Source organism: Rousettus aegyptiacus, unplaced genomic scaffold, assembly GCF_014176215.1.
Source record: "Rousettus aegyptiacus isolate mRouAeg1 unplaced genomic scaffold, mRouAeg1.p scaffold_m13_p_5, whole genome shotgun sequence".
Classification (NCBI taxonomy): Eukaryota; Metazoa; Chordata; class Mammalia; order Chiroptera; family Pteropodidae; genus Rousettus; species Rousettus aegyptiacus.
Genome location: NW_023416308.1, coordinates 25,713,692 through 25,732,848, shown reverse-complemented (window position 1 = coordinate 25,732,848; position 19,157 = coordinate 25,713,692). Strand labels below are relative to the sequence as shown.

At 49.3% G+C, this 19,157-nt stretch overlaps 1 protein-coding gene across 1 annotated transcript in view; it reads right to left on the bottom strand.

Moving 5' to 3' along the window:
* Positions 1-4,552: 4,552 nt before the first annotated feature.
* The window catches only part of DCPS (decapping enzyme, scavenger), a 34,301-nt gene continuing 19,696 nt past the window's right edge, over positions 4,553-19,157 (bottom strand). Inside the window, exons 3-6 of the mRNA XM_016139127.2 lie at positions 18,932-19,077; positions 15,254-15,367; positions 10,789-10,899; positions 4,553-8,678 (exon numbers count right to left, since the gene is read on the bottom strand). Coding sequence (XP_015994613.2) covers positions 8,412-8,678; positions 10,789-10,899; positions 15,254-15,367; positions 18,932-19,077 — 638 coding nt within the window. The 3' untranslated portion in view covers positions 4,553-8,411. The remainder of the gene's footprint in view (positions 8,679-10,788; positions 10,900-15,253; positions 15,368-18,931; positions 19,078-19,157) is intronic.

The following is a 19,157-nucleotide window of genomic DNA, read 5'->3' as shown; positions in this document are numbered from 1 at the left end:
TCCCGCGAAAACCTGGTTCAGGGAAGGGATCCCAGGCTGCGGTCACCCAATCGGCCCGGGCCCCGCTGTGCCCACGTGCCGGCTCGAACTCCTCCCGGCCGCGCGGGGCTGGGGACCCGCAGCCGGCCCCAGGTGCACCCCTTCCCCGCGGGCCCGGCGGCGCGTACTCACCGGGAGGGTGGGGCGGGGCGGGGCGGGCGGCTCAGCGCGGCTCCGATCCGCTAGACGCGCGGCTGGCGCACGGGCCAGCGCTGCGCTCCGCGGGTCCCAGTCCCGGGTGCGGGGCCGGACTGCGAGCGGGCCCGTCCGCCTGCGGGGAGGCGGGGGCCAGGCCGAGCCGGGCCGGGCGGGGAAGCGTCGGACACGCGTGCGCACACCGCCGGGCGCAGAAGGAGAGCGAGTGGGCCCGGGAGGAAGGGAGGGAAGAGGAGGAGGAAGGGCTGGCGGGTCGTGCGGGCGGAGCCGAGGCCGGCGGCGGGGATGGGGCGGGGCCGCAGCTGCCAGCGAGGATGGGGTGGGGGCGCGGAGGCCGGGGAGGGGGTGTAGGGGGTGAGGGGAGAGTTGGGGCGCTGCCTGTGAACCGCGCCAGGATGGATGTGTCCGCGCAGCCTCTGCACTCCCTCCTGGGAACAATGAGCCCCAACAAAGGGCTCTCGGCTTTCCCACGCGGTGAGCCCTGTTTCTCCCTCACTCGGGAAAGTGAGGCAGGAAAAAGGGAGCATTGTTCCGGGAGCCCAGCCCCTATACCACAGAGGCCAGGGCCCTTCCTCTGCCTTAGTCTGGACCTGCCACCCCCAAACTGCTCCCTCTGCACCCCTCTATTGCACACCCTAAGTTGGCCTGGGGAAAACTTCTCAGTTTCTGTTCCTTACGGAAGGCGCCAGGCATCCTGTCTCCAGGGAAAACCCCATCAGGTCCTTGCCCCCAGTTCCTTAGGCCCAGACATCCCCTAGTCAAACCTGGGAACTACTCAGGCTGAAAGACAGTTGAGGAGTCACCACAGGACAATCCACAGCTCCCAAGACACTTTTTCACAGGTAAACAGTGGTTACTGAGCCCTGGTGTGAACAGCCTGGTGCTAAGGGCTCCAAAGGAAAGTTTAAGACCCAGTCTCTGCCTCCCGGAAGCTTACTGTCTAGCTGCAGAGAGAAGGCCCACCGTAGACTCCCACTCAAGACGAAACAGGGCGAGATGTAACTACGTTAAGTGTAAGGAGTGGGTAACTGAAAGCAAGTGCAAAGGTTCAGAGAAGTACTAGCTCAAGACTCATTTCAGCTGAAACTGAAAGGCTTATCTGTTGCGAACCCAGGAAGCTTGACTTCACTGGAGCAAAGTGGAGAAGGTACAGATGAAGAAGAATCAGCCTAGTTCTTCCACAGGGGACTGTTCCATCCTAAGTCATACATCACGTGATTTTTTTCTGCATTTCGCTGTCTAACTTTATGTTTCAATTGTGCCTTTGGCTTTGGAAGTCAAACATTCTTTCAATAAATATGTATTGCATATCAGTTGTGGAGGTTGGAATGTGGGGCAAAGTCTGGGACTACTAGCAAGGTACAGAGAACACAATGCTTATAGTCCTGTCCTTGGCGTCACCCCTGCCTTTAGCAAATCCAGAGGAAGAGGGAAGATCCTCCCTGCTTTACAGGTGGGAAAACTGGCCCAATGCAACTAGTTGAGTCAGAGAATCAGCCCAGCTTCTAAACTCTGCTAACTCTTTCATGAACTAGATCTAAACAGTTTGCAGTTCTTGCTTATGAACCACATAAACTTCGCTCTGTCAGAAAGTAGAACAGAAGGGCCAACTTTGGCTCTTGAAGACCTGACTTCCGACTCTGCTCTGTCACTCAATAGCTTTAGTTTTCTTACCAGAAAAAAATTGGAAATAACTGCAGTTGCTCAAAGGGCTATTGTTGGTATTAAATTAGGCGACGGATATGGATTTGCTCTGGCAGTATAGTGTACTAAAAAAGTATGAGCTGTTATTACGCAGATAGATCTCTCCTCTGATAAGCTGTATTTAGGTCCCCGCCTCCTCACACACACCAGCCACACATGCAGCTTATCTCAGGCCTGGTTACTGGGTGCCCAGAAGCTAACCGTAATTCTGACTCCTCCCCTTACGCCACAACATACTTACTCATGTTTTTCCCCCCTCCAGTTTCTTAACTGCACAGCCAGATGCTTAGCTAGCCACCTCGAAGCCATATCGTCTATGGGACCGGAGGAAGGCATTCTGATGCTTTTCAATCCCAGGCACTGGGTTTTGGAGCCATCCAGAGCCCCATCCAACTCTATTGATCCTCGTTGGCCCCTCTGCACAATAAATACTGTGAGCTGCTCAGCAAGAGGCAATGTGATGGGACAAGCAGAGCTTTGGCTCCTGGGGATTATTCCTCTCAGAGATTAATTGTGCCAAAGGTGGGTCAAGACAACCTGAGGAACAGCTGTCTGGGGCTCAGTCCCCCTCTGAGCCATGTTGCCTCCATTCCCATTTCCTCTGTGTCCATTTATTTCTCTCGAGTCCTCCTCTGCTGTGGAAGAAATGGAGGAGGACAGCTCTCTGCTTTGCTGAGGGGCAGAGGAAGGTGACAGAGGAGCAAGGTGCTTCTAGAGCCAGGAAGCCCCCGCCTAGAGGCTCCTCCCCGGCAGGCGGTGGGTGTGGGTAGGAGGCGCCTGACAAGTATGCCCCACAGGCTTTTGAATCCTGTCCCTCACATGTGCCACGTTAGCCTCTTGCCCACCAGGAGGAGGGAGCAGCAAAGATGCTATCTGAAGTAGAAATAAACCCAATCCAGCATCTCAGATGCTTTTAAAAATAGCAACTTTGGGTTAGTATTTCAGCTCCTATTTTTATCAGATTTATATGGTTGGTCCATGGAACTGAGCTGTTCCCAGGGTTCTCAATAGCAGGGACATCACTGTTGTAGTTTTAGAAATCTGCCCATTGGCTGAGGCTAAAATACATCTCAGGAACCTTTACACTGGGAGGGATCCTGAGTTGTTGTTGCACGCAACCTTTGTCTCTGTTTAGGGCCATGATCAATTAACCACAGAGAGTTTATGGCTTGCTTTTTACCTTGGTTGCCATGACTCCACTGCAAAATCTAGGATCACCCAGCCTTCTAGTCGAGAAGTTCTTTTTAATATCTAGCCCAAATACCTCCAGTGACATCTTTTTTGGCTTCTTTCACCGCAGGAAAATAGCAGCTAACATTTACTTTGAGATTACCTTGTCCACATCCTCTTATTTAATTCTCACAAAACCCCTCAGGGTAGGCACAGTCACCTCTCCTAGGATAAGAGCAGTTATATAACATCCCCAAGTTCATACTTGGTTATGGTACAGATTCTGCGTCAGAACCACCAGACCATACAGCTTATAAAGCAGAGGAGGAACAGAATGTTAAGAATTTTTTTAAGTCAATTTTATTTTATTAACATTTTATTCCCGCCCCCCCCCCTTCCCTCTGGTAACCATTAGCCCATTGTCCATGTCTGTGAGTCTGTTTGTTTATCCTGTTCATTTGTTGCTTTTAGGTTTATATCCCACATATAAGTGATATCATGTGATTTTCAACCTTCTCTGTCTGGCTTATTTTGCTTAGTATGATTATTTCAAGGTCTATCCATATTGTTGCAAACGGCAGTAATATTCTATGGCTGAGTAATATTCTAAGAAATTTCTTGTTAGTGAAGACCAAGTGTTTTACCTTTTGGAGTATTGATTTTTTAAGCTGGCAATTAAGAAACAAGAGACTCAAAGAACCTTTGACCCTCCCTGCTTTCCTACCCAAAAGTTTCAGATAGAAAATCCTGCAGTCAAGAAGGAAGTCTTAGGATATTTGCGTCAGCCTAATTCAAATTAAATATGGTAAATAGGAGGGCTCTGGCAGAGGCCTGTTGGCTACACAGCCCGTGTCCCATTGCTTGGATTTGCCTTGCCAGAATTTGCTTGCTCTGTGTGTTCCTCTTCCTCAACTACCTATAAATTGCCCATTCTCACTTCTGAAATCTATGACCACCACCTCGCCTTTTTCTCCTTTGTCCAAAATGTCATTTATACCCAATGTTGCCTGTCTTTGGAATTTTCATGCTTATGTGAATTCCCCATGTGCATGTACTAATTTGTCTTAGTCATTAGCCCAGCTAGGAAAACTTAGAAGGTAGGAGGAAAAGTGTGTGCATGTGTGTGTATATTTATATTAGTCTTGCTTTTCATTTCTTCATTATGGTCCTTAAAGAAAAAACTGGCCAGTGTGCTAAATGTCCATATGTGCCCCATGCTAGAAGCTAAATTCTGGGTCTCAACCATGCTGAGCCATGGTCTCCCTAACTGCTAGGCCTTTGCTGTGCTGGCCATTCGGCTATCAAGTTTTAACCTAGACATTCGGCTTCTCTAGGTATAAGCTTCCATAACACCCTCTGCTTTTTCAAGGTACTCACTACCATTGTAATTACTTTTAATTAATGCCTATGTTCCTCACTAAATTGTAAGCTCCATGTGAGCTCTATCTCCAGACTCTTGCTATAAACAAACAAACAAACAAAATTAGGGCAGATGTTCAAAACCTGTTTATTGAATTGAAACAGTTTAAATAGATTCAGTCCATGCTGATTTTTTTTTTTAACAGTGGTTAAAACTCAGTGGCTTCAAGTTTATACAGATTTCAAAATCCAATGTAATTTCAATAATAACAATAATAGAACATAGGGTTGCCAACATTTATTTTGCTAAGTGAGGATATTTAAAAACAACTACAATTATCACCATCTTCTTATAAAAGGACATTTTAACATTATATATACATGTTTGGAATAAAGATTTGGTTTCTTTCTGAGAAGGAAGAGTTAGCAGACCTACATCGACCTATTTAGAAATAAAATAGACATATTACAATATTTTGGATATGCAAGTATTACCCGAGCAACATTTTCAACATTTCTACTTTGGAGATCTGTATTCCACAAAGATGTGAAAAGTATAACCTAAATGTCAAACGTGTTTCGAAATGTTATTTTTCTGTTTCATGAAGGAATGTTGACAAATGTAGAACACTCAGCAGTTTTGCTCTATGAGGAAACTTTTGGGCAAACTGAAAGGAGCCAAGGAACAATAGCAGTCAAGCCTCCAAGTGCTCTCTTCCTTCTCTGAGCAAGCCAGGAAGACAGTGGGCCAGGGACTAGGGGCTGAAAGCCAGTTATGGAGCCGTCCAGGATTTATCTAGGAAGAATGACATCAACCACTGCTTCAGCAGAGCAGGGACACAGGCACGCATATCGAAGGCACGCAATTAAACACATAAGGCACTGTTTCCAGCACAGAGGACAGATGTATCACACTGCCAGAGAGGGGCATGTGCTAGTTGATCGAAGTGGGGCTCCAGCATACTGGGTCTCACTCAGGAAGCTCTTGAGGAAGGTGGGATGTTGGGTTCTGCTGAGTGCATAAGGCAGAGGAGTGGCTCTTATTCTACATTCTCTGGACTGAGAACCAGGAGACTTGGATTCAGAGTCAAGCTCCTTTACTCGTAGGTGAAAGCCCTCAGGTGGTGGCCCAGTTGCTGCCGCCTTCTCTAGGCCTACAGTGCCTCGGGTGCGGGGAGCTGCTCTTGGACACCTATGGCCCTGGAGAAGAGACTCCCTAGAAAAGACTGGGTAATGGAATGTGTGGTCAGAAAGAGAGGAGACCTGCTCCAGGCTCCCTGAGAGTTCATAGGAGGCATAACAAGGCAACTGGCCTCTTGGTTCAGCCATTTCTTCCCAGTAGCTCTTCAAGGGTCTCAGGATTCAGGTAAGATGGTGTTGCAGCGAGGGGAACTGTTTCAGGTGGTGACAAAGGCAAGTAGCTATATGTTAAGAGGAGAGTCAGCAGGATCCATTCCACAGCCCACACTTCTGAGCAGCTGTTTAATGTAGTAAAAACAAATAGTCTTGTAGGTACTGGCCACAGCTAGGGTCTCTGGAAGCAGGCGGCTTGTCTAGAGCACTGTCTGCCTTGCAGGGCTGCTCCCTCCCTGGGTCTTGGTTCTTCCCATTGCAGGCACTGGGGGAGAACTCAGCCTGAAAGCAGAGTTGGCCCTGATGCATAAGCACCATCTTTACCTCCCAACATGACAGAGGGGCAAAGCCAGTCCTCCCTCTAGAATAGCCCTTACCTACTGTCTCTTCCTAGGCTCTCCCGCCCCCTGAACTGTGCTTCTGGAGGGTACTATGGGCCTTCCTGTTCTCATCATCACCTTCTAGTGCCAGCCCATGCAAGACTGTTGATAGAAATTTGGTGGATGGCTGAGTAGACCTGTGAGGAAGAAGAGATGGGACAGATCAGGCTAGGAAGTCAAGTCTGGAGAGGCAGGGAGTGCCTTCCCAGGGCACAGTTCCAGGTAGATGGAGGCCCATCCCCTGGGAGGCTCTTGCTGTCTTCCTTCTGGTTCAGGATGTGTTGCCTATTAAGTCTTTTCCAAGTGTGCAACCTGTGTGTGAAGCCAGATAAGACCCCAGCTGAGAGAACTTGATCTCCCAAGGAGGACAGTCCCAGGATTGGGTCCCTTCACACTGCAAGGAGGGGACTTTCTGAGTTAGCGTCCCCTCTACTCCGCCACTCGGCATGTGTCTTCATGACAGTTCAGAAAGGGTCTCCTCTTCAGGCCTCCCCACGTGTATTTTTCATATACATGGAGAAAGACAAGCCAGGGTTCCGTTTCAAGACAGCTGGTTCCACTGCTGTCATCTCCACCTGGTGGGAGAAGCAGGCGCCCACCCCATTGCCACAACTGCCCCTCTAACTTAGCCCTCCTCAGCCTCCCCACCTCAAAGCCTTATTCCATTTAGACTGTCCTGCTGGAGGCACACTAGGTCAGCCAGTGTGCCAAGTACTATTGAGATCCAAAGCATACTGCATGTCTTCCTAGAGTAACCCCCACACCACATTCTCCCATGTTTCTACCCCTATGTTTGCCCGTGCCTGCCCCACTAGCTGGAGGGTAAGGGCTTTGCCTTAGTCATCTCTGTGTTCCCAATACCTAGGATGCTGGTCAGCCCAAGACTTAATCAGCAAGTCATCATGTAAGGTTAAGCTTCATTATCACCCTTGACACTTACACAGCAGATATGCGTCATGAATCTTCATCCCCGCTCCCTCTTACAAAGCCGCAGGCTCAGAACACCTTGGGTCTCATCCAATATTGTGGGTAAATGTCATTCATTTGTCGAATGGAGCTCAGCTCTGAATCCAGGTCTCCTGGTTCTCAGTCTAGGGGATACAGAATAAGAGCCACCCTCTTCTCTGCCTAATGCTTCTCTCATATCACTTAGCAGAACCCAACATCTTGCCTCCCCTGAGCTTCCCGAGCAAGACCCAGTATCTGTTAGCACCACTTTGACTAGCACATGCCAGCCCCTTGGGCACCGTGATATATATGTCCTCGTTGCTGGAAAGACTACCTTATGTGTTTGTGTGCCTTCAGTGTACTTGACTGTGTCTGTGATCTACTGGAGCAGTGGCAGAGGTCATCCTTCCCAGATAAGCCCCTGATGGCTCCCTATGGTCCATCAGTCCGTAGCCCCTTCTAAAGTCCCTCCCTGGCATCAAGATCCTACGAACAGAGGACTATGACACTGGCCACACTTGGAGCCCAAGCCCTTCAGTTTCTGTACTCCACCACACCCATATCGTTTGCCCTTGCCAACACTGTTTTGGACGTGATCTTCCGGCTGCTCTATGTGAGTTTGTTTTGTCTTTCTGCCTAGTTAATAAACTCAAGGCCAGGGACTCACTGACCAAATAACAAAGGCAAAGGCGGCTTTTTGAGCTTGCATCACCCGATTCATATTAAAACCGTCCCACTTCCAAGCGGCAATCCTTCATCCTTGTCAACAAGTTTATCAGCAGGGTTGATTCACCCCAGCAGGGGTGACCTCAATGCCGGGAATGGAAAGAGGAAGTGCCACCAAAAACTGCTATAGATTATTTCCAGAAAGTCTTCATGTTTGTTTTTTTGAGGGCACTCTCAGACATACAGACCTAGAAAACTGTTAGGGAGGAGGAAGAGCAATGTGGCAGCAGAATCGATGAGGAAGAGACACGGCCAGATTCGGGACATGGAAATCAGCAAGGACGGTGAGCAGGACTTGAAAAAGGCCCGAAGCCCCCTCTGCCCCCCTCCCCCATGCCGTCCTCCCTTTTCGAGATCTTCCTCAGGGTTCTGCCCATTCCATATCCCTCAGCTCCTGCTTCCCCGGGCTGTGCCATCAGTCCACATCGAATGATACCAATACTTTATTCACATACTAGGAATAAGCCAGTATGAAACATATTTTTAAAAAATTCGTTGGTGCTAAAAACCTGCCTCCCCCCACCCCCTCTTCAGTCACCCGTATCTGTGTTCTTCTCCCGGCAGCCCTGCGCAGACTCAGTTTTTCTGGGCTTCCTGCAAGAGCTTGAGCAGGGTGTCATCCGCCCTGAGGGCAAAGGTAAGGGTGCGCTGCTGGTAGTGCTCTGGGTTACACTCCAGGTTCTCAATCACCTCTGCCAACAGGTGAGCCCTCTCCACCCCCGAGCCAGGGGCTTCGAAGCCCAGGGCGGTGAAGTGCACATGCAAGTGGTAGTAGGAGGGCAGGTAGTGCAGGTACACACGGAGGCGGTCCGCTTTCACCTGGTAGCGCTGCAGGATAGCTTCCTGGTGAGAAAGGGTGCGGCAGGAAAGGAGTCACTGTGCGGCCCATGATCGAGCACCAGACCTTCCTCCTATCCTGACCCCAGACTAGCCTTTGGACACCTAACAAAACCCTCCAAACGGCACCCTGCCCACAGTGTGCTTTAGGTCCCTGTCTTCCTTTCTAGGGAATTAACAAAAGCAGGTGACAGCAGCAGAGTTGAGGCTCTTTCTCCCAAATGAAGGGGACAGTGGCCTGGATCAGGGTTCTCAACGCCAGTCTGGATAAAACATTTGCTTCCTCAGACAGTTGCTGCTGGGAGTCTAGGCAGTCCCAGTGCCTAAGGATAGGCCCAACAGACCAAGACTGGGGATGATTTGTAAACACTTAAAGCCTTAAGTGGGTGGGAGGAAGCCTGTTCTCCCTCTTGGCATGGACACAGTGGAGCTTGGAAACAGTGGGGATAGGGATGGTCTGAGCTAGTGTCTTGGTGAAAAAGAAAGGACAGTGCTGGACCCTTGCTGAGAAAATAAAGTTTTGACTTTGGCCCAGGCTCCCACTCCCTTGGCCCAACCCCTCCTTTGCTCAGGGGTAGGACCTTTCTATCAAAGCCCTCCTCCAGAGACTCTGAGGCTTGGAGTTCACAGGAGACTCTGGTTTCTATTGTAGGCAAATCCCTGAGGAGGTCAGAGGTGAAGAGAAAGAGACCAGGCCCTCCATGGGCTTGGAATACACCACAAAGCTGTATTCTGTGTTTGGAGCTCACCCCAGGGATCTCTGTAGCAGGGTGAGACCGGGGCCAGAGTACCCAAAGGGTTTCCTGGGATAAGCAGGGCAAGGACACCAGAGCTGTCAGGGCAAGTGAAAGTGTTGGCTCAGCATCTTCTCGAAATAAAGACACTACTCTCTGCCACCCACCAGAGGCTGTTTCAGAAGAAACGAGTCATTCCTACAGAGAAAGGTGGCCAGAGAGCCATGGGCCAGCAGAAGGATAGGGCAGTGGATAGGGCAGTAGATAGGGCAGTGAAGGGGACCTGTGGACTAGAGGTTAACAGACAGAGGATCCAGGTGGAGCCCTTCCTCCAAGTGCATCCAAGCCTTTGAGCAGCTCTTGTTGAAAGGGGTGAGCCTCTCCTGGCTGGGCATCTGTGACTGCCAGGCCCAGACGTAGGGGGTGGAGGCATCTTCAAATGTTTCTGAGTGGGAAAAAAGGCTGAGAACAATCCCACAGAATGGTAGGATCCTAACCTGATGTCAAGGCCTAGAGAAGTGAAGTGAACTGCCCAAAGTCAGGCAGCTGACTGATGTCAAAATGTCAGAACTCAAGGGAGTGGCTCCATAATGTATTGGTTAGCTCGTCTGCTTTACATGCAGAAGGTCCTGGGTTCACACCCTAGATGGAGCCACAGACCATATGCCAGGGCACCAGGCTCCAGGCCCCAGGCCCCGGATGCACGCTGCGAGCGTGTGGGAGGAGACGCCCCACCTTCAGAGATCCAGTTCTTAAGGGGAAATGGAAACATCTGTAGGTCAGGGGTAGAAGTGGGGATCGGGGGGAATTAAAGAGGGTTAAAAAAATGTCAGAACCAGGACCACAAACCAAAACTCCAGACTCTCTTCTACCATTTCCCCTTGCTCTAGGACTCCTTTTAGCACCCTATAATTTCATTCAATTCAATAAACATCCCAGAAGACAGTATCCCTGAATGCCAGGTGCTACAGAATGCAGTCACTGCCCTCAGGCTAGATGAAGAGGTTCATGTCTACAGACATCAGAGCCGTGGATTCGGCTACCCCCAAAAAAGTCTGGTACGATGACACTGTCACCAAGCAAGGCAGGCAATCCTGGGGTGGGAAAGCATCCCACATGGGACCTGCCACATGGGGCCAAAGGGCGAGTATGGCGTGAGGAAAGGTGGCTGAAAGTAGAGCTGGAGGGTTGGGCAGGACCTGGTGACAGGGTCTTATGAATCCATCTAAAGAACCTGCGTGTGGACCCTCACTGGCATCCAGAGAGAAGCCCCCTTCACAGACAGCCTTCCAGGAAAACTGAGGAAAGTGATGCAGGGAACACACTGGAATGAAAGTGTAAATTCCTCTGGGCTTTGGTGTGACTCGTTCAGGGCAACTCACCTGCCCCTCACGGAGGATGTTCCTGAGCAGTGGCAGGTGCTGTGCAGTAAGGTCCCGGAGAGACCTGATGCCCCGGCGATGGCAGATGGCGATCAGGTACAGGTCATCGAGCTGCGCAGAGACCAAAGGTAAACCAGGCTCGGCGAGGGACAGAGTTAGGAGATGCTGCTGATCCTGGAATTCCCCATGGAAGCCAGGAAACACCCAGAACCCAGGCCTGCAGTGCTGGCCACAGCCAACCCCAGCAACCCCAAGGCAGGACCAATCTCCAGTCAATGAGCGCATCCACATGCCCAGAGTGCATGGGACAGTCTAAGGAATTGAACTTCTGTTTATTCCCCCTGCTAAAGAATATCATAAAGGAGTATTTATATACTCAGAGTTGGTGAGGGGACAGGAAGGAGGTTCATGAAAGTGTCAAGGACAACTTTCCCTCCAAGAGTTTATGCTCTGATGGCACGTACACAAGTAACTACTATAAGACACAAAGTGATAAAAGTACGGGAGAAAAAAGGAAAGACTGGCTAGGATCTTCCAGAGACATTTCCTAGAAAAGAAGTAAGGAGATCTGGGTCTTGAAGAAGTAGGTTTTTAAAAAGGGCATTCAGATAGAGGGGATGGTGAAAGCTAAGTCTCAGAGGCAGGAAGGTATAGGGCATGTAAGGGAAGGGCAAGTAACCTGATTTGTCTGGAGTCAAAGGCATGTGAAGGAGTGTTGAGGGATGTGAAAGGTGGAAAAGGAGCCTGGGGCCAACCTGGTAATAAGCACCACCAGAGCCTTAAGCTTTTTCTCTCTTCCCTTATCTCCTAGGGCTCACAGGTGGCCATTCCTGCTGTCCTTACTGAACATAGTGCCTGGCTGAAACCTGGAGATCACAGCAATGCAAAGAACTAAAATCAACAAGATCACATGCCAGACAGCAAATAAACTCTTAATCTGGCCCAGATATCTGTGCCCCCCCAGCCCCCCCCCCCACCTCACAGAAACCCTGGCTCTGGCTACTTATCACGTTCTTGTGTAAGGCAGGCCCTAAACACCAGTGCTCCATGGTGTGGGAATACACCCAGCCCTGCAGTCTGAGCTGCTCGATTCCCCAAGGAGATAATATGGGGACCATGAGTTACCCAACCAAATCCCTGAGGACTCTGATTTAAAAAGTGAGAATGAGATTTTTCATATGGTACCTGATGTCCAGCTATGCCTCTTTATGGCAACACAGTCTCTTCTTAACACTAACACTCTTCTCTGCCAGAGCTCCAAGGATCTGGGCTCTCTGCCCCAGACCTGACACAGATGAGCCCACTGGGAATGTCCTGGCAGATGGCAAAGCTGTGGCTATTCAGGCCTCAGTTGTACCAACAAGTCCCTTCTGTGCTCTCTTTTCTCATGACACGTGTCTAGGACATTTACTCTCTCACTAGCTAGGGGCCCAAGGAGAAGCCAGGAAACAAAACTGTTCAAACTTGAGGTATGTATGTGTGTGCCTGTGGGTGTCTTCACCTTTTCCATGTGTCACTTTCACAGGAATCCCAAATAATAGTAGCATTTGTTTTAGATAATGTCTGTTGACAAATCTCAAACATGACAGTAAATCACACCTCTCTGCTCCACTGGCATGGAATGAGGCATGACACCTGATGCTGGGTGTCAGCTCAAGGGCTAGGTGAAGGAGGGAAAAGAAATCCATTCTTCGGTATCACACATTACCCCAGAGTTTCTGCAGAGAGCCAAAGGGCCCCTGGCCAAGAGAAATGATCTGAAAAAAGTTAGACAAAGGCCTGGCGAAGGTCTCAGATTGTACCCTGGAAGGTGGCCCATCAATTGGTGTAGGAGAAGACACCATCAATCTCTTTTTACGAGGCAGGACAGTGAAAGCAAAGTAACAGCTTCTTGGCAAGGGCCAAGACAGAATGGCTGGAGCTTTGGAGAGCCATCTCTGGAGTGACTCAAGGACAGAGTTTCCTGGCCTGAGAGCCTACGACCAAAGAACCTAAATCATATGAACTGAAAGTGTACGTGTGTCTATATAAACACAAACATATATGCTTATATATACAATATACAAAAACTATCTCTGAAAGGAGAGACAAAAAATAACCTCTTCTGGAGAAGGAAAATGGAGCAATATGGGGTGAGGAAAGTTAACTTTCACTGCACACTCTTTATACTATTTGCATTTTTACCATATACATGTATTAATCGGACTTACAAAAAAATAAGCTAATAAAATATAAAGGTGATCTCTTAAGAGAACCAAGAAAGGGCTACATAAATATATATATAAAGCCTTCTGGGAGAAGTGGCAGTAGGTAGAGAGTCCAGATGACTAGAAAGACTTCTCAAAGAAAATGCCAGCACACCTCTCTCCTTCACTCTCTCCTGGTGCAAGGACAAAAACCAGAAGTCCAGCCTGGCCTGTCTTCCTGCTGGCTAGGCTGTCTAATTCTCAGGAGGTGTTGATTTTAGTGTTCTTCACAGGTCAAGCATTTGAGACACTGACATATGGCACCACCAAGAGACAAGTGCTGATTAAGCAAACGTTAAGTACAATGGCGCCTATATCGCCTTCAGGGAAAGTCTGACATTTAAGTTTACTCATTCGCAACCCCTGAGCATGAGTCCAGCCATGTGGCTGAGAGGCTAAGGCCGTTCCTGAAGCCTTTTCTGTCTTAAATGGAACTGAGAGAGTTCCACTGGCAGGCTAGGCAGGATGCCTGCCAGCGCCAGGTCAGAAGGACAATGATTTCCGTTCTCTGTGCTATGGACTTAAGTGTTCGGTTCTTCTTGAATGGAGATACAGAAATCTATCTTTTGTTGTCCCTGCACAGCCCTCAGACCATTCCCCTACAAACCACAAGCTCTTCAGTGTTCAAGGATCCTGTGAGTCAGAAGTTCCTCCTACCCCACCCCTACCTCCCATGACCCAGTGTGTAATCCACGACCACTCGGCGCAGGGCTGCCAAGGGGACAGGTGGGGTTTGTAGAGCTGCACAAAGGCATTGCCTAGAGCTACCACCAGCATTTGTATCTCCCAACATCTCCAGAGCGAGCCCTGGCTTCACCCATGGAGGCTGAGGTAGGAATAAGCTATAGGTATTTTCTCAGCCTCTCCCCACTACAACACCCCACGTGTGGAGAGCCATCTTCTTAGATCTTACCTGGATCTAACAAATCATCACAGTGTTCCAACTTCTGGAAACTCCCTACCACACCTGGAGCCACGTTCGGAAATTCCCACAAGCCTCCTATAAGAGACAGTTGGCACTCACTATTCTGTGTGCCTCTGAGCTGAAATGCTAGCCCTTTACCCCAACCATAGGCTCCCAGCCCTTCTTTTTTGGCAGCAAAGGAGTACCGCGACAAGTCTAGAAATCACCAAATCACAACCAAGCAAATTGCAGGTGAGCTCGGTTAGGACCCAAAGGCCTAATGTGCAGGCCACAGCTAAGAAGGCAAGAGGGAAGGCACCCATAGAGAGGTGGATAGGGCCCAGACTCCAAATGACATCTTTTTGTGAGATCCTTTCTGTATTGTGAGAAATACAGAAACCAGAAGGGCCCACCCCAAAACAGAACGGAAATCTGAGCTTGAATTACTCAAAGATTCTAGTTAGAGGAGGGACGGCCGTTTATCTACTCCCCCTTTCCTACCCAGCAATCCTGCAATCTGGCTTCCTCAGCCTTCTCCTGGCCCCCTGACCTGCTACAGGCTGAGTCTGGCCCAATTCCAGTCTGCAGTGGGAACAGTGCTTCCTCTAACAACATACTGCTCTGCCTGTTCTGTTACTGCCTGAGTATGAAAGTCTACCCACACAGACAATGGTACATTGTGACTGGTGGTGGGACAGTGTAGGGGAGTGAGGATGGGAGGAAGGAAGGTGGAGAGATAGAGAGGCTACAGAGAACCAGACAGTGTGAATGAAGGTGGCTCCCTTGGAAACTAGCTCCTTAAAAGGTGAGAAGTGGGAATGGGGTGGGGAGGAGACTAGGAAACAAAGCTGAGAGGCCTAGGTGGAGGTGAGGCTGTCAGGAGACCTCCTCCGCCACTAGGGTTCCTGCCTACCAGTACTTTAGACCATGGGTCTGCCTGGATCTGTTGGTGTCCAAGGGGAAGGAGAGATGCAAATGGTCTACCCCAGGGCTTCAGGAAGTGACAGTGGCCTCCTAAGCTACTTGGCTGGTTAAAGAGTAGCCCATGTGGTTATACAAAATCACCTCATTCTCCCCCTCCCCCTCCCCCTCCCCTGGGGTGTGAAAGAGAGACAGGAAGGGCTTTAAACTGACCCATTTAAGTGTAAACATTTGTGTATGACAGGTGTGCACTCTCACCTCAGAGCTCAGACCTCTCCTTGTTGGTTAATTATAATCTGCTTAGAGAGAGAGAGCAATGTGAGAAGGGCAGGATTAAGGCTGGCTAGCAATGTGGAGCAGGGTACTCTGAGAACGCCAGCAAGAAATCTTTTACCTGCTGTTGGTTCCACTTGAGGTCGGGGATGAGGACAAAGCCATCAGAGGGATCTGGGTTCTCGAAAACAACCCGGTCAGCTTCAGCCTTCTTGTCGAGAATGTTGTACACCCACTAAAAGGAAAGGGAGAAAGAGGGGTCCATATCCAGTCACCACCCCTGGGGAGATGCCTCAGACTGAGCAACCTGATCAGGGAAGCAACTCGATCCCTCCAGGAAGGCCAGCCATCGAGCTCTGGGGATCTAAACTCAGGCTTTCCCATCTCCCAGCATCTGCTCTCAGGGGTCCAGAAGAGATTTTTCCTCCCTGACACTTGGTCACCAGCCATCCCTACAGGGTCCGCCACTGTGCAGATGGGGCTGGCTCTTTAGGTTCTCCCTGGTTATGTGTATGCACACACACTGCTGCAGCCTCACAGAGCCTGGTCCCAGATCCCATGCTCCAGACCACACTGGGAAAGTCTCTGGGAGAGCAGGAGGGGCCTAAATCCATGTGAAGTCTCAGGCCAGAATTCCAGAGGAGAAATGGAGGGAACCCAGGGAACAAAATTCACACAAATCCTAGAGGGTTACGTAACGGGGAGTGACATCTTCTGAAAGCAAGCCTGGAAGACTCAGCTACCTGACAATGATGGGACTGTGGGTGGGCACTGACAACTTCCAGAATGGATCTGGAATGGCCTCCTAGCAGTAAGTGACACTGGTAACTCCTCCCTCTTCTCACTCCTGCTTCTTTTCTTACTCGCCTGCTTGCGCCTGCCCTCTGAACACCCTTTACCTGCCTAAGATACCTCCATGTGTCTCAGCTCTGCACTTTCCCATCCTGTTCCCTAGAACTGTCACTTGTGTTTATGTAACAGTAGCTACCACTCTGGTGCCTTTTCTGTGCTGCAAACAGCAGCAGGCACATGATACACGGCACCTCTCTGTTTCCACCAGGCCACGAGTTGCATTTTCCAGTCAAGGAAACTGGGTTTCAGAAGTGAAGGACAGTATCCCACTGCTCTGAGACAGCAGAATGAAAACCCAAACTTGCCTGACACTGAAGCCTTGACTCAGTGACTCACCAACTGGCATTTTTAGCCTGATGATCTCTCGTGCTCCGGAATCAAACATCCCACTGCACTTTTTTACTGGTCATTTTTACTGGAAGTTATAAGTACCAAATTAGAGGAGCCAAATAGGGTAGTGGGCTAAGAGTATTGACGTTGGAGTCAGACCGCCTGGCTTTGAATCCCATCTTTGATGGTCTGTTGTGAAGATTTGATGAGGTGATGCACATAAAATCCTTAGAACAGTTCCTGGCACCTAATGAGGGCTCAGCGAGTCCCAAGTTGAACTTGCTGTCTTCCATATAATCCCTTTCCACTGTCCACGTCCCCACCCCGCCACCCTGTCCTAGTTAATGATCCTACTATCTGTCTACTCAGTGCCCAGGCTAGACCTGGAGCCATCCCAGGCTTTTCCCACACCTCTCCACATCAACCAGTTCCTCAGCTCCACCTCTTAAATCACTACTAAAGCCTTCCCATCTGCCTCAGTTCAAACTCATGCTGGGTTTTACAGTCTTCCTGCTTACACTCTCACCATAGCCCAACTAATTCTTTAAATCTGTTCATGTTACCCATATGCTTAAAATTGTGTAGGGGACCCTCATTGCCTATAGCAATCATTCTCAAATCTGATGACCATTAGAAACAGACATCTTTTTTGAAATACAGATTTCCCAGCTTAACTCCCTGAGCATTCTGATTCAACAGTAAGACCTCAGGCTCTGTATTTTTACAAATCTCACTCGACAATCCCAAGGATGAGCAAGGTGTGGGAACTCCTGGTCTCTTGGACAAAGTGACCATGCCTCCTTCCTGGCCCCCGCCAGCCTTCTCCTGTTGTCTCCTGCTGACTTTCCAACTCCCTAGCCCTCTGTACTTCTGTACTTGCTTGTCCCTGCACCTGGAATGCCTTATATGCCTTGTCTACCTGGTAAACTTCTATTTATCCCTTAAGACCCAACTGGAAGATCCCCTCCTCTGTGAAGCTCCCCACTGTCTGAGCTGATCACTTCCCCTCTGTGCGACCACTGCATCTTATACGTAAACCACCAAAGTGCTTAACTCATTATAATGCAGTTGTCAAACTACATGGTCTATCTTCCGTAAGACTACGGGGTATTGCCGATGTTTACCTTGGTGACTCACCAGAGCCTAGCACAGGGCCTGGTACATAGTAGATGCTCAATAAATCTTATGAGAGAATATATAAATGTTTATGCAAAGAGAAGTTGGTAGAGAATTCTGTTGTATTATCTTCCAAGAGATCTGTGTAATAGCGCATAAGGTACACATACGACTCACACTGATTATGCTAAAGTCTTCCTCTCTTGAATTCCATATATGTGCAGCAGAACACATATTCCAGGAGCTCCCTCTAAGATCCTGACAGCAGAAGCTATCTAGGAAAATGAAGACATATCTCCTTTCCACTTAAGAGATAGAGCAAGTACTGGAACTTTAAAAAAAAGAAAGAAAAGAAAAAGTCAGCTTGAGCCAGAGGAATCTTGTGCAAACACTGCACAGGGAGACCATAGTCAGGCTGGGAAAGACAGCTGTGGGCACACAGGGCCTCCCACCCATCCTGCCAACCTCCCTTTCCTTCCTCTTCCTAGGTGCATTCATTCCAGTGCCCCTACACCCAGGACACCTGCCCTTCTTCTGTGCATGGGAGAAATGGCTATGAGTTTCTCCTATGACAACACCCTCCAACACCATAACCTGAATTTTTGGAAAAGGAAGTGAAAAATACTCAAAGAGAATAAGAGTGAGTGATAAAGACATGGAGACAGAGCCAGTGAGTAAGCAAGAAAACAATTCATTTGTCGTATTTAACTCAGAGCGTTTATACAGGGCAGAGACTCTGATTGGCACTGAGCCTAGGCCCAAGGAGAAATCAGGATCTCTTGGCTAAATGGCCCGCATCTGGTCCACTGGCTAAAGACATTCAGAAGATGCTGCCAACTTCTGAACATAGCCCTTGGGAGGAGGCCTGTATTAAGTCCCCAGGGATAAAAGAGACCTGCCTTCTATGAAACAAGCAAGGGCAAGTTCTTTTACTCTAAGACTCCACTTCTGGAGGCTGGTTTGCTGCAGGCAAAATCAGGAATAAAAGTCTGGACTGGAGCAGGCTTAACCAGGCATCAGTCCTTACCCATTCATAGACCCCTAGTGAGAGCACAGCCACTCTGAGACTGTATCAGGGCTATTACAGGGTAGACACGGATTGCTCCAATGGATAAAGCTGCTTTGAGATCCCCAGGGAGCCCCAGGGGCATGCCTGAGACCAGGCTAAATTCCCTTATCTATGACTGCCCTTTGTAAAACAGTGACCACTAAACCCCAGGACTTTCTATGCCACTTTCCTGCTTATTTTTCTTCACAGCACTCAGGGCATCACATCTCATATGGTCACTTATATATCTGTGTGCTGTCTTGACTCCTATAAGGAAGTAAGCTCCATAAAGGCAGGGACTCCACTGTGCTCTGACATAACCTTACAGCTTGTGCTGTGGAACAGTGTTGGCCCCAGGTAAGACCATAACAAATGCCTAAGACACACTGGCCATGGGGACATCACTCCATATCTGACCCTTCTGGGCCAGTCCAAGATGCAGTGGCAAGTCACCTGGATGCTGAGGCTCTGGGACTCCAAGTAAGGTAAGGTGATGTTCCTATAATCGTCTCCTGTCTCTCGAACCAGGCAGAGGTCCTGGCGCAGGTACTTCTGTAGATGCTTCTCTGTGGCCGGGTAAACCACAGTTGTCTTTATATCTGCAATGACACAACACAGCCAGGGACTATGGAGTTAGGCTCACTCTCTGCACAGCCCCATCACACTCTGGTCCCTACTA